The sequence below is a fragment of the Pelodiscus sinensis genome, chromosome 23, assembly GCF_052426305.1.
Source record: "Pelodiscus sinensis isolate ZL-2025 chromosome 23, ASM5242630v1, whole genome shotgun sequence".
In the NCBI taxonomy this organism is placed as follows: domain Eukaryota; kingdom Metazoa; phylum Chordata; order Testudines; family Trionychidae; genus Pelodiscus; species Pelodiscus sinensis.
Genome location: NC_143074.1, coordinates 19,719,330 through 19,733,577, shown reverse-complemented (window position 1 = coordinate 19,733,577; position 14,248 = coordinate 19,719,330). Strand labels below are relative to the sequence as shown.

The following is a 14,248-nucleotide window of genomic DNA, read 5'->3' as shown; positions in this document are numbered from 1 at the left end:
GTTTCTTTAGCCTCACTCATGATTTTAATACTGACTATCCCAACTATAGGATAAACCTGGATAGTCCCAATAGCTCCGTGTTTCTGCTTATTTTTCCTCTGGCTCTTTGCATGCTTCAGGGGACCATTTCTAGTGCTTAAGTTAGGCGAGTTCAGACATTTGGAGGGTATTTCAAATCACCGGGTGGTGAGACTAGCATAAGATGACTTGGATTTGCTTTATTTTGTCTCTACAAATTATTCCTTGATGCAGGGAGAAAAAAGGGGGAGGAGATTAAAAAAACAAACATGACTGCTATGGAATTCCAGATGCAGGAAGTGTTTAAGGAGAGGCTAGAGCAGGAGTGACCAACTCATTTAACAAAGAGAGCCGAAACAGTGGCGAGCAAAATGAGAAGAGCCGCACCACAATTGTCAAGCAAAAAATAAAAAAAAAATAAAAAAGGAGCCTGTTCCTTTAAGAAACAAGCTAAGGCTTTTAGCCATATCAGGCTCCCGTCAACAGCCACCATCTTGGGCACCATTTTAAATCACTGCCCTGATGAGCACAAGGGAGCTGGGGTCCTTGGGGGGGTGGACGCAGGAGCGGCTTTGCAAGCCACACTTCTGGGGAAGAAGAGTCGCATGCAGCTCGCAAGCCACGGGTTGGCCACCCCTGGGCTAAACAAATATTTATCAGGGATGGATGGAGCATACTTAGTCCGGCCTCAACATGGAGAGATGGACAAGGTGACCTCTTGAGGTCCCTTTCAGCCCAACATATTCTCAACTCTGCTGTCCTGTTGAGCCCAACATGGCAAACATAATACATCTGTCAGTCATACTCAGGGCTTGACAAGCGGCAGCGAGCCCCATTCACCAGCCATGTGGTTTGGCACACTGCGCAGGCGCAGACTGCGCTGCGCATGCACTAATCGCGCTGTGGCACCGTGGTGGCTTAAAATCTACTCACCCCGGGCGAGTAGATTGACTAGACTAATTTGTTGAGCCCTGCTCATACTCATGCCACTAAAACACCAGGCAGGCTCAGGAAATATTGGTTTAAGGCTCAGATTTTCAAGGCTCACGTCCCTGGTGTTCCTCATGATGATCTCTCAGGCCATGTCGACACTAGGAGATTATTTCAAATTTACTAAGTTCGACTTCTGGGAACCTGATTTTACAAAGGGTGTGTCTACACAGCCGTGTTAATTCGGAATAAGGGTCATTATTCTGAAAACAACAATGCGAACATCTACATGGCAATTCCGTTATTTTGAAATAAATTTGAAATAACGGATGGCTTATTCTGACTTCTATAAACCACGAGGAATAACGCCTATTCTGAAACAGCTATTTTGAAATAGCGGTAGCGTGGATGCTCCATTGCTGCTATTTTGAAATAGCTCCTTCCCAGCACTATTCAAAGCAATTACTCCCTAGTGCTTCCTCTGGGTCTAAATTGAGGTAGCACATCCACATTAGGGGAGCCTGCCTTGGAATAATTTTGAGGCTTCCCTACAGTGTAGATGCAATATTTCGAAATAAGCTACTTTGGAGTCTTTCTTCTGAAATAGCTTATTCCGAAATAAGTGTGCAGTGTAGACATACCCAAATTCGAACTTCCGTATCCTCGCGACGGGGAAGAATTGAATGTAGTCTGAGGCAGGCTCCTTTAATGTGAATGTGCTACCTCAGACTCAGGAATCACTCTGGGGAGTTGTGGGAGGCCTATCAGAGGCCAATTAGTTTGAATTAGTGGCACTGGAGCATCCAGACTAATGTTATTTCGGAATTACACATTCAGGACTATCATTACTCCTCGTGAAAAGCAGGACTACAGAGTTCAAATTCCATGGCCCCTTCTTCCAGAATAACAGGCTTGGGTAGTGTAGACGTATCACTTTGAAATAAGCCCCTCAAGGTCGAATTTGTGAGTAAAAGCCTCGTGTGGACTAGGCCTCAGTCTCATATGTCAGTTAAACCCTTCTCTTGACCTTGCCTTCACTAAATCGCCCTGCAGGGAAGTGCACTATTAGGAGCTGTGGACTGGTCACAACAGACACTATTGGTGTTGCCTGAAGGAGCGCTATCAACTGCAACCTCTTTCCACCTGCTTTTAAGGGGGTAACATGAACTCACTCATATGCTACCATGCTCCTGGATGTTAGGAAAAACTATTTCCCTAGGAGGGTGGGGAAACACTGGGATGGGTTCCCAAAGGAAGTGGTGGAATCTCCATTCCCAGAGGGTTTTAAGTCCTGGCTTGACAAAGTCCCGGCTGGGATGATTTAGTTGGGGTTGGTCCTGCCTCGGGCAGGGGGCTGGACTTGACCTCCTGAGGTCTCTTCCAGACCTAGGGCTCTATGATTCTATGAGCTCCAGGCATCAGGAGGGAGCAGGGCTGGAGGAGGAAGGGGAGCATTATACCCCTTTGAGATAGATTTGCAAGATAGACTTTTGCCCTGAATTTCTTAATTCAACAATGCACCTCCATTTGCACTCTCCCGATCTTGCCTTTGTCTTCTGCCTGGGGGGAATCGGGGACTCTAATCGGACTGCGAATCCAAACGCAGCTGGCATGGATACGTGCGTGTGGCAGGAGGAGAGCACACACTTCTATGTCTCTCAGTCTCTATTGTGTAAAATGGTGGGGCAGCGCTTTGCTGGGGAGGTTTTATTTTAAAGACCAGCTCCCTGTTCCGTCCTAAGACCCATTTCAGAACAGGGGTGTACCCATCCTTCTTAAGCCCTGCCAAGGGAGCATGCGTCAGGGCTTTAAGAATCAAGACCAACCCTGAAAAGGACGAGACTCCTGAATCTGCAAAGAGCAGCTGCTCTTTTAGAACTACTCCTTAAACGAGAGGGGGCGTTTAAGTGACACGTTGAGTACTGCTCCAAGAATTCTCTTCAGGACATTCGGGGGAGGCTTCACAGCACCATACAAACTGCGATCATTACAAAATGTGAACAGAACCACACACTGGACACACATGCATGCACCCCAAGGTCAGGAAATGGTCTCAGCATTGATTTGTCAGTAAAGCTGAGGAGAAAAAGAAAAGCATGGGGGGCGGGGAGGAGAGGAACTTTGTCTACAGCAAATCATTCCTCAGCAATTCGGAGCTCAGTGCAACGGGCGGGGAGGGGGGATGGAATGGGGTGATAATACTGACAAGGAAATGGGAGGGGCTCCCCGACACTGTGAGACATCTCTGTCACTAGTCTCGCACCTTCAGCTGGCCAGACCAATGTGGAACAGGTATTTGGCAGCATTTTAAGTTAGTAATACTGTAAATACCCTCTAAACCAGAGCTACTTAACTTTGGAAGCCCTGGGGGCCACAATGATATTCATAGCACATGCCGAGGGCCGCAAACTTAAATGTGGTTGCATGTATATGTAAATATATATGCAAATATATGCAAATAACTTTTCACACTGATAGGCGTGAATACAAAGCACTTCCCACAATGTCCCGGTGTTCCCGGTACCGCCTCCCTGGGGGCTAGAAACACCGACACTCTGTACCCGTCTGTTCCAACCAGCCCATCCGCTTGCGTCTTTCAGTGCTCACCCCGCCTGGGAGATGCCTCACCATTATGGAGTGTGTTCTCAGTGGAGGCCACGTTCAAAGGATCCCACCTGCGGGCCATCTGTTTAGCCCTGTGTAAACCCAAACTGCACTGCGGGCCGCAAATATACAGGCCGTGGGCCGCATGCGGCCCACAGGCCATGTGTTGAGTAGCCCCACTCTAGACTGTGGACAGAGAATGGTTTTTTTGTTGCTGTCTGGGCAATACCTTGATACAGCCTTGATGCTTCACTCATATTCCTTTGCCTGTCTCTATTAGGGTGCGTCTAGACAGCACCCTAAACTGGAACTAAGATATGCAATTTGCACTACGCCAATTGCGTACCTTAGTTCGAATCTTTCAAAATAGCTTATTTTGAAATTTGGTGCGTCTACACAGCACCAAATTTTGAAGTAACGCACTATTTCGAGCCATGCCTTATCCCTTGTGCAACGAGGTTTCCCAGAATGGTGAAATAGCACGCCTGTTTCTTCGAAAAATATTGCGAAATAATGGGCGGCTTCTGTAGAAGCAGGGTAGGTGCAGTGTAGTCGTACCTATCGATATTTTTCCAGCTCTATAGCTGGGAAAAAAATGGGAACAGCTAACACAATTCGGCAAATTTGGCTTCATTTTGTGCTGGTGGAATATCACTGAGCAGATAAATTTATAGAAAAAAAATCAAGGATTTTTTGATCAATTTATTCTATACTCACATTTTTTGTACTCTAGAATAGCAAGAAATCTTAGGCATCTAATCCATGTTGATTAGCTGTAATTGACCAGATAAGCTACATAACCGGGCAAGCCTAAAAGCACTTCCAGGGCAAATGTTTGCAAACACAAATGGCAAAGTCTGTTCCCACAAACGTTTGTTGTACTGTTTGCTCCCTGCCAAAATTGAACCAGTAGCACACGGTAGCATGAATAGAGACAGAGATCAAAAACGAAAGGAGGGTGAGAAAATGGCCTAAGTAAAGCTGCTTAAAATACACCAACACCTAGCTGCAGACAGTTGCTTGCATGATCTGCCCAGCTGTGCTGGAATACATGGGAACTTTTATCCCAAACTGTTCTGTAAATTACCAGGCTCTCTCATCTGTCCAGGATGGAATCAGGGCCATGCTCAAGTTTTTTACAGGTACTGGCTGGGCCTATTTATCAGTCAAGCATGAAGTTCAGACACCAGAATAAACCAGTTCTTCCCCTTTGCCTCCTCTGCCACCATCTGAGAAGTTTTCCCCTTGCCTGTCTCATCTCACACACTTCCCTGAAATTCCCTGCTAAGTCATGGGACAGTCTGGGAGCCCTTAACTCTTTCCTGAATTTTTTACCTTTTAGTAGATCTCCAAAATATATATAACCGACACCGAGCGATCACTTCATCCACCACTGAAGGGCAACCACCTCTGAGATGGATCATGTGACAGGGTTGCCAATTTTCCCAACAGGACATTGTAGCAATGGCATTTATAGCAAATGGTGTCCGGTCCACCCAGTGGGAAAGTTGGCAACTCTTACATGATATTAAACAGCACACAACAGCCACTCTACAACAGTTCTGGATGGCAAGTGAAGAACATAGGGCCAGAGTCTGAGGCCAGGTCTACACTGTGGGGGAAGGTTGTCTTAAGGTACGCTACTTCAGCTGCATAAATAATATAGCTGGAGTTGGCATACCCGAGGCTGGGATTGGTGCCGTTTCCACAGTGGGAGATCAACGGGAGAAACGCTCCCTTTAACTTCCCTTACTCCTCCCAACAGTGAGCAGTACTGGTTCAGATGGGGGCACCCTCAGCGTTTGATTTAGCAAGTCTTTACTAGCCCTGCTAAATCAAACCCCGAAAGATTGATTGCCAGAGCATCGATCCTGTGGGAAGCGTGGCCTTATACACTGATTTTCAGCAGCAGAGGATCTCTGCACAGGGAGAGAGAATGCAACTACCCAACTTGGAGCTCAGTCAGTGGCATTATTCCTGTAGATTGTGGGAAGGACCTCCCGTTCTTCAGACCCACTTCTCCTACAGCTCGTTTTAAAGCACAAGTTCCCCAGCAGCAACAAACCCGCAGGTACGGCAGTAGCCTGATTTTCTGCAGTATCTATGTGAACTAGGGCTGCCCAGCATCTCTGACCGCCATCCCTTTACCTTTTAAAACCCCATTCCTACTCAGCAGCATTCCAAGGGGCATACAACGGGCTTGGTAGAACACTGCTCCAAAATGTGCTAAAAGTCCAGCCTGTTCCAGACTTGAAATCAATAGGCCTGTTCCACATGGAGCTGCTCCCATTTTGCAGCAGCTGAAATCAATGGAGTCACCCCGACACAGAATAACAGAGTGGAGCATGGAACCCCGACACGGGAAGAGAGATGGGGGCTGTACTCAAAGGAAATTGTGGTGATTCCAAGAGCTGAGTGCTAATAAACTTCATTGACCGGCCAGTTCCGGTCCTAGCAGCAGGGGTGGGGTTGCATACAGAGACGAGTGCTGCCAAATTGGAGGGAGTTGTCTCTGGATCTCACTTCCTTAGGACCAGACTCTAAGCAGAACAGGCCTGGCAAGCGGCTTATTTTCAAAGATCCAGATTCTCACTTGAGAGCCGTGATGTTCTGGGATGGATCTGGAACCTGTTAAAATTCTGCCACCAGGAAGGTCCATGTGGACTTCCTGTATGTGGGTCACATCCTCCATGGGGGTCAGTGCCACCATGGCTCCACTGAAATGAGCTGGCCCCTTCTTTCTGGGTACTGGGACAACACCCCTGCCTGGGTTGACTTATCCCTGGAACCGGAAACAAAGCACAAATGCTCCCAACACATGCCTTTCTCCTTTGTCTGCCACGTGCTACGGATGCTCTCCTGCAGGGGAGCTTTGAAGGCAGCAGTCTGCAAAGCCGTACTTGTGGTTTGCAAGAGGCTGACCACGCTCTCCCGCCCCCCACGCCCTCTTTCTTTTCAAGCGACTGGCTAACATGGCAGGCGAATGTTTGCAAACTCGGGACCCAACTCCTCCACTGGCGTAGAACAGTGCAGCTCCACAGAAGTCAGTGGCACTGTGCTGAGTAACACCAGGCAAGGAAGCCGGGCTGGAGTATTTAAAATTAAGTTTCTAAAACCCAAGCAGGCACCTTGCAACTAGAGACGCTAGCTTCCTGTAAGTGCTGTCGACTCCAATGAGGGCTAATTTAGCTACAACTACTGCAGAGAGAGAGAGTTCTTGGAGTCATGGTGGATATTTCTCTGAAAATAGCCACTCAGTGGGCAGAGGCAGTCAAAAAAGCAAACAGCATGTTAGGAAACATTAAAAAAGGGATAGAGAATAAGACAGAGAACATCTTATTGCCTTTGTAAATCCATGGTACATCCACACCTTGAATACTGCCTACAGATGTGGTTGCCTCATCTCAAAAAAGATAGCTTGGCGTTGGAAAAGGTTCAGAAAAGGGCAACAAAAATGATGAGAGGTTTGGAACAGGTCCCATATGAAGAGAGATTAAAAAGTCTCCTCTTTCCTAAGCTGAAAAGTCCAAGTCTAAGGGGGGGATATGATAGAGATCTATAAAATCATGACTGGCGTGGAGAAAGAGAATAAGGAAAAGTTATTTACTTGTTCCCATAACATAAGAACTAGGGGTCACCAAAACAAAATCAATAGGCTGCAGGTTTAAAACAAACAAAATGAAGGTTTTTTTCCCCCCACTCAGCACACAGTCAACCTGTGGAACTCCTTGCCAGAGGATGTGATGAAGGCCAGGACTTAAATATGGTTCAGAAAAGAGCTAGATAGATTCGTTCATCCTCTGTTTGTCTGGAAATGGGTGACAGGAGAGGAATCACGTGAGGATTACCTGTTGTGTTCCGTCCCTCTGGCATAGGCCACTGTCGGCAGACAGGACACTGGGCTAGATGAATCTTTGGTCTGACCCAGTATGGCCATTCTTATGTTCTTCATGGGATTTGCATATGCTCGGTCTGCCTGATACTTAGTCCATTTATTTAGCTTCCTAAGTAGGGATTTAGGAGGTAACACTGTGCATCAAGGAAGGAAAACGCAGGTCCTAACGAAATAAATTCATTTCAAAGCTACACAGGTGAGTTTACATGCAAAGTGAATTTTACATTCTTGCATGAGAATATTCCTGCAACGAGGTGCTTGCATATGAGATTACACGCGCTCATGCGGTCAGAGAACAGGACCCCTTCTCTGATCAGTCCCATCTAAGCAAGTGAATTCCACACTTGAATATTTGAGGGCAAGCCACACACACCCAAACCACAGAAGCTAGGTACATTATTTAGCTAATGAAACTTGAATAAATACAGAAAGGAGGGTAACCACTCGATCTAAGGAATTGTTGCCAACAGCCAAAGAGGGCCAGATTGTTTAAATAATTAGTCATTACAGATTATTTACTTAGCTCAAATTGGATTCCCCTAGTCCCTCCTTTTCTCCTTGAAATCACACACAGCTTTGGTCCATGGGGGATGTATCACATGTTCAGGGAGCACTATTACAGAAGCCTTCGGTTAAAATATTGACAGCACAATACTGCTCCACTTTCACATATAGCTGTGGTATTATTTTTTTTCTGCTCTAGAATGTTATTTTTTCCTTCTATGCTCTCTCTTCAGTTCCTACAGTTAAAGTGACGAAAGGTCAGCAGAGAGCTGGCAGCCGAAAACAAAGTGAGTCTCTTATTTCACAAGAGACAGGACTTGAACATAAGAGCAACCAAAAAGTGATAGGTTTGAAGAGACACTCTCTACTATGGAATAGAAACTAGATCACTGCTCTCCATTTGTTACCTTGCGTGAAACTCCATCTCTACTGCTTCTCTTTTGAAGGAAAAGACAAATGATTCCTCACAACAGAATGGTCTTGTGATTAAGGCACTCGACGGAGCCTCTGGAGACGTGGCCTTAATTCCAGGCTCTGCCACAGACTCGCTAAGTGACCTTGGTCAAATCACTTAATCTTTCTATCGCTTTGTTCCCCATCTATTAAATAATACTTCCTCATGCTCGCACACCCTTTCCTTGCCAGTCCAGGTAGTAAACTCTTGGGGGAAGGGACTATCCCTCATTATAAATCGATGCAGCCTCAGTACAATTCGGTCCAACTCAGCTGAAGTCTGTAGGTCCTACCATTATAACAAAAAATAATAATTACCAGGATCCATTTTACTTGAAAACATTTAGGGTGAACCTCAGACAGCCCAGAAAGAGGTCTATTCACCTCTGATTTTCCACTGAAGCCAAACTTTGAGGTCTTAAATGGGGCACAGACCTTTGTGCTGTGAATTTCCCCTTTAGAGCACAGAGCTGGAGAATTTTTCTTTACAGCCCCAAAACCACTGTGATAGTGTACATGGTAAATAACAAGGAGCAGCAGTGGCATGCCTTGCTTGCATCTTTCCAGCAAGGAGGGGAAAGAAGCTTTGGCATGTGTTTTTATTTTTAAATCAAGGGGCCCGATCCCCAGTCGGTATAAATCAGCCTAACTCCATCCTTTAGACCAGAGATGGACAACCGGGTCTAGTGAGCGGGCCGCATGAGTGGCCCTCCTTCATCTCAGTGGGCTACATGATTAAAATCCAGTGGTGGGCAACCTAGGATCTGTGGCCCACTGGGGGTTCCACCTGCAGCCCATGCACCCCCTCCCTCTCTGCTTCCTTCCCCCACACCTCTCACGCACTAGGGCACTGGAGCCCTGTACTTCCTATGTCTCCCCCTTTCTCCCAGCACCATGAATCGTCTGATCCGTTCTCCATCTCCGCTCCTCCCCGACCCTCCCATAAACAGCTGATCAGCAGATACATGGCACTGCAAAAGTTCTGGGAGGGTGGGGGAGAAGCAGGTAAGTGCAGGGCTCCAATGCCCTAGAGTGCAATAGGCCCTTGGGTAGGGTTGCCAGGTGTCCAGTATTCACCCGAACAGTCCAGTATTCACGTCCCCCATCCCGTAAAAAAAAAAAAAAAAACGGAAAATATTGGACATGTAAAATGTCCAGTATTTCCTGTCTCCCTTGGCCAGAAGCCTGGTAGGGAAAATTTCCCCCTGCGGCATCTGGTGAGGGTGGGGGAGTGAGGCATGTGGGGGCATTTAAAGGCACAGCACTTTACTTTTTTTTTTTTTTTTTGCTTAACAACTTTGGTCTCCCCCCTTTTTTTCTCAACAGAATTTTTTTCCACGTTGTTTTTTTTTGGTGGAGGGAGAGGTGTTCGGTATTTTTGGTTAAACCATCTGGCAACCCAACCCATGGAGCAGACGGGGGTGCCCTGGCCACACATAGAACCCCAGCAGGCCACGGTATTCGCCTGTGCTGATTGGTAAGAGCCTGGCCAATCTCATTAAGTTTCCTGCGGAAATGGGCCTTTCCCTTCCCCAACACAGAGAGACCGTGGCATTTTCAAAAGCATGTACATAACTTCCTTTCCATTTCCAAGTTTCATTTTCAAAACGCATTAGGCACAGAGGAGCCTACGTCTCACTGGCTTTTAATTAGACTTATGCCCTAGAGGCTGAGTGTTAACAACTAGAGTCACTTAAAACACCTTGGCAAATTTTACCCATCGCTCCCATAAAAATGTGTCTGTGCATATATACTATTCAAAGGGTATGTCTACACTACAGAGTTTTGTTGGATAAATGGTCATGCACTGAGTTACATCCACACTGCAATCGCGTTCTTCCAAAAGTAAATCGAAAGAACAGAGGGGTTTTTCCAACATTGGTAATCCTCTTTCTACAAGGAAGAAGCTTTTTTCTGAGGCTGTGTCCAGACTCAGGGGTTTTTTCGAAAAAACTTCACCTGCGTCTAGACTGCAGCCGCGTTCTTTCGAAATTAAATCGAAAGAATGCGGCTTTTCTTTCGACGGTGGTAAACCTAATTCCACGAGGAAGAACGCCTTCTTTCGAAAGCCCTCTTTCGAAAGAAGGCGTTCTTGAAAGCAAACAGGCTTTTTAGAAAGAGAGCATCCAGACTCACTGGGTGCTTTCTTTCGAAAAAGCGGCTTGCTTTTTCGAAATTCCGCGTGCAGTCTAGACGCTCTCTTTCAAAAGAGGCTTGCAGTCTAGACATAGCCTGAAAGAGCTCTTTCGGAAAAAGGCGTGTGGACAGGGAAAAGGGAGTTCTTTCAAAAGAAGGGGAAAGAGGAAAAAGCGTAGGTGCCCTAATGGCCACTCCATCCATAGTAATCACAGTTTAAATGCGAGATAGTGTCCATTCAATATGGACGCTATCTTTCGAATAAGCCGATCGCTTTTTCAATACGCTTTTGTGTGTGGACGCTCTCTTTCGGAAGAAGTTTTTTCAGAAGAAGCCTGCAGTCTAGATGTAGCCTAAAAGAATTCATTGTCCTCTGTGGGCTTTTAGCTGGCAGGTGGGCTACAAGGTAACAGGTCAAGAGAATAATAGCAATCCATTTCTAAAGGGAGGAAGCTCCCGAATAAAGATGGCGAGGTCTAAAACCAAACAGAACCCGTCCCGATAGCATAGACAGCCGAGAACTAGAATGGTACCTTGCCAAAAATATACAGTGATGATAAGGAAGCTTATTTTTAACGGAAGTCACTTGAGAGTATAATTTCAAATGTGCTACTGAAACAGGCTGGTGGATCAGCTAATATACTTAGATGACTTAAATTGCTTAACAAGCAAGTCAATAATGTAGGTGGAAATTAAATCAGGCAGGAGCTAGGTCAACAAATGTTGGCAGGGGGGGGAGGGGAATCTCTTGCAACAAGTACACAGAATGCAGAATCCCCACTTTCTCAAGGGATACTTTCACACTTTACTTGGGGCCAGATTCTGATCTGAGTTACAGGGATGTATTCTCCAGGAGAAACCTACTGACGAGAATGGGAGCCAATTGATACCAATGAGATCAGAATCTAGCTTCTTGGGCTTTACAGCATCTATATATTTAGCCAGTATTGAAAGCAAGTGATGGGATGGGGGAGGGAGGGGTGTGATATTCTTTATAGCAGCTGCAGCCCACACACAAACATGAGCAAATACTGGTGAAGGCGTGTGCCCCTTGCTGGTAAAAAGCCATGCCTCACATACAGATTATTTAAAATAATATGCAGAGAAAGCTTGACCTGCCCCAGTTCTAGCTAGCGGAAAGACTGGACATTGATACACGAGATAAATGGCGAGCCAGTGTTTGCATTGCATAAGCAGTATTTTAAAATAGCCTATTTACCATATTTCACTGTTCATTTCTGCTAACTTTGCAAAGGCTCATGTCCAACTAAGGATAGGATCCTGCATGCACTTACACCACGAGTAACTTTACTCAGGTGAGTAACAACTCATGGTAGTAAAGTTACTCATGTGTAGCTCTGTGGACAGGATCGGACCCTGGTTTGGGAGCTCATAGCCAGTGCAGTGAAGGCCCATGGCGATGCCCGGTTCAACATGGCTACCTTCAGATGGTGTATGTACTGCGCTTTACATTGCTGGTGTTTTGCCAGTGCCACCATATTGTTCTGAGCCTACCTAATTTTTGCATGCATGCACGGAGCCTTTCTTCAAGATTTGACACTCTGTTCTGAAGCTCTTCGTAGTCATAGGCGCCAATCTCTTCCTGGAGTTCGTTTAGAACTGACGTCAGATTCTGGACCTCCTCTTTAAACTGCAATACCAATTTTGCATCGGCTTTGTACTCTTCCAACACTGGTATCAAAGGCCTAAGTTCCTCCATTTTCGCTTTTATTGCCTGCAAGGTTAAAATAAGCTTGGTTCAGTGCTATGCGTGCAAAAATCTGCCACACTCTGCCTTGACCTGGCTGCTTCCTACGTGAGTGGAAGGTTCTTATCCCCACAATTATTATTATCATTATTATTTTATTTTGGTCCAAAATGATGTATTAGAAAGAGCATATTAAACAGTCTGCAGAACACCAAAATATTTGGGAAAGGCCTTTATTTGTCATTTTTAGAATGCAACAGCTTACGGTTACATGCTTCAGATCACATACACAAAGAGTTCTTTGTTTTTTTGCTTTTTTCTTAAAAAAATTATATATATATATGCATTGACAAGGGTTTCAAACTATTCATGAAATGCATCTACAATTGCATGCAAAGGAAGATCTCGGTTGTGGTGCAAGGTTCCTTAGTGAGATATGGTACTAATTTGGAAAATAAAATAAAAATAAAAATGCATGGTGCAAAATGCTCTGTGACCCTCTTTTCATGGTTACATGGGAGTGAACTGCTTCTTCAGTCACTGCAGCATTGAAAAAACTTTCTTTTAAGTTAGCCCTGCAAGCAAGAAAATGAAATACTGTTGAGGAGCTAGCTTACTACCCTGCCTTACACAGACATCCACTCATAAACAAATACTTTTATGGTAGGAAAAAACCAAAAACAAACAGAACTCCCACCACTCACATTTTAATGTTGGAGTTGGGCAGAGACAAAATGTTGTGACTGTTATTTAAAATAACGCCTGGGCAGCAATTATTATGAAAATTATTCCTTAATGCTATTTAATCATGCCAAAATACCATAATTAATTTTGTTCTCCAGAAACGCAGCCTTTATTTCGCCAAACTTTTTTTTAATGGAAAGAAAGGCTGTCTTTAAACCATTGTCCACAACATTTCGTTGAAGATGCTTTGAGACAGCAATGCACGTGTAAATATGCATGCACTTATTATTTAATGAAGCATTGGATAATATTTATAATAAGTAGGCTAGGAAGGATTCAATTTTTATTGATAAAGGTTGATAAATGTTGATTTCACCATAAACAAACAGAGGAAAAAATATTTCCACCAACAATAATTGAAATGAACAAATAGAGAAAATAAGAAAAATGCAATGTGAGAATTTACTACAGTTTGTGTTAAGGGTATTCATTTTGAGCAGCTCAGCATATGACAATTTGTGTTCTAGAGCTTTAATATTTGCAGTCTCAGAATCTACTGTTGTTAAATAATTATTGCTGTGTGCTCCCCCTGCTCTGGCCTCTCATGCTTTCCCCCAACCATTGAAAAATTTTAAACGATAACAATCAGGAAAAAAAGTGTATTATTTTGAGCAACTGTGAAAATTTAAATTGATAAAAACTGGGGGAAAGGTTAAAAATAAACATTTATCTGGTATATCTTTCACAGCAAATATAAATATTGTATTCTGCCAACTCTAATAATAGGCCAGCTTTTGATCTCACTTAAACCAATGTAAAACCAGAGAAGCACCAGAGGTAATTCCATTTCAGATTCTTATTCGATGCTTAGGTCCATGGTACCTGAGTGTCTTGTGGAATTACTCTGGATTTAAATTGGCATAAATGAGATTTGAAACCAGTCCTTGAAGTGAAGCATTATTTGTTTTCCATGCCTCTCTGTTTCAAGTGACATGCTTCCTCTCTGATATGTTCACTGAAGAACACAAATAAAAAAGTGTAAAACATCACCACGGGAGGGGAGGAAATAAAATCACATCGTTGGAGCCAGTAGGGTCAACAGCCTCACCGGGCCCCAGGGCAAAGTTGGGGGAGGGGCAGCTTTGCGGTCCCAGAAGGGGCGGAGTTAGAGGCAGGCAGTCTCGGCACCAGCTAGAGCGCACTCCAACGCGCTTCTCCCTTGCGGCCCTCACGGCCACCCAGAGCATGCCATGGCTGTGCTCTGGTGGTGATTTAAAGGGCCCAAGACTCTGGTCACCATCACTGCTGCAGTACAC

The 14,248-nt window shown here is 44.9% G+C and overlaps 1 protein-coding gene across 4 annotated transcripts in view; it reads right to left on the bottom strand.

Moving 5' to 3' along the window:
- OLFM1 (olfactomedin 1) overlaps positions 1–14,248 on the bottom strand; it is a 75,868-nt gene that overhangs the window by 20,268 nt on the left and 41,352 nt on the right. For all 4 annotated transcript variants that reach the window (XM_025183480.3, XM_006120754.4, XM_006120753.3 and 1 more), the window contains exon 4: positions 12,056–12,275. In XM_025183480.3, the coding sequence (XP_025039265.1) occupies positions 12,056–12,275 (220 nt within the window). The remainder of the gene's footprint in view (positions 1–12,055; positions 12,276–14,248) is intronic.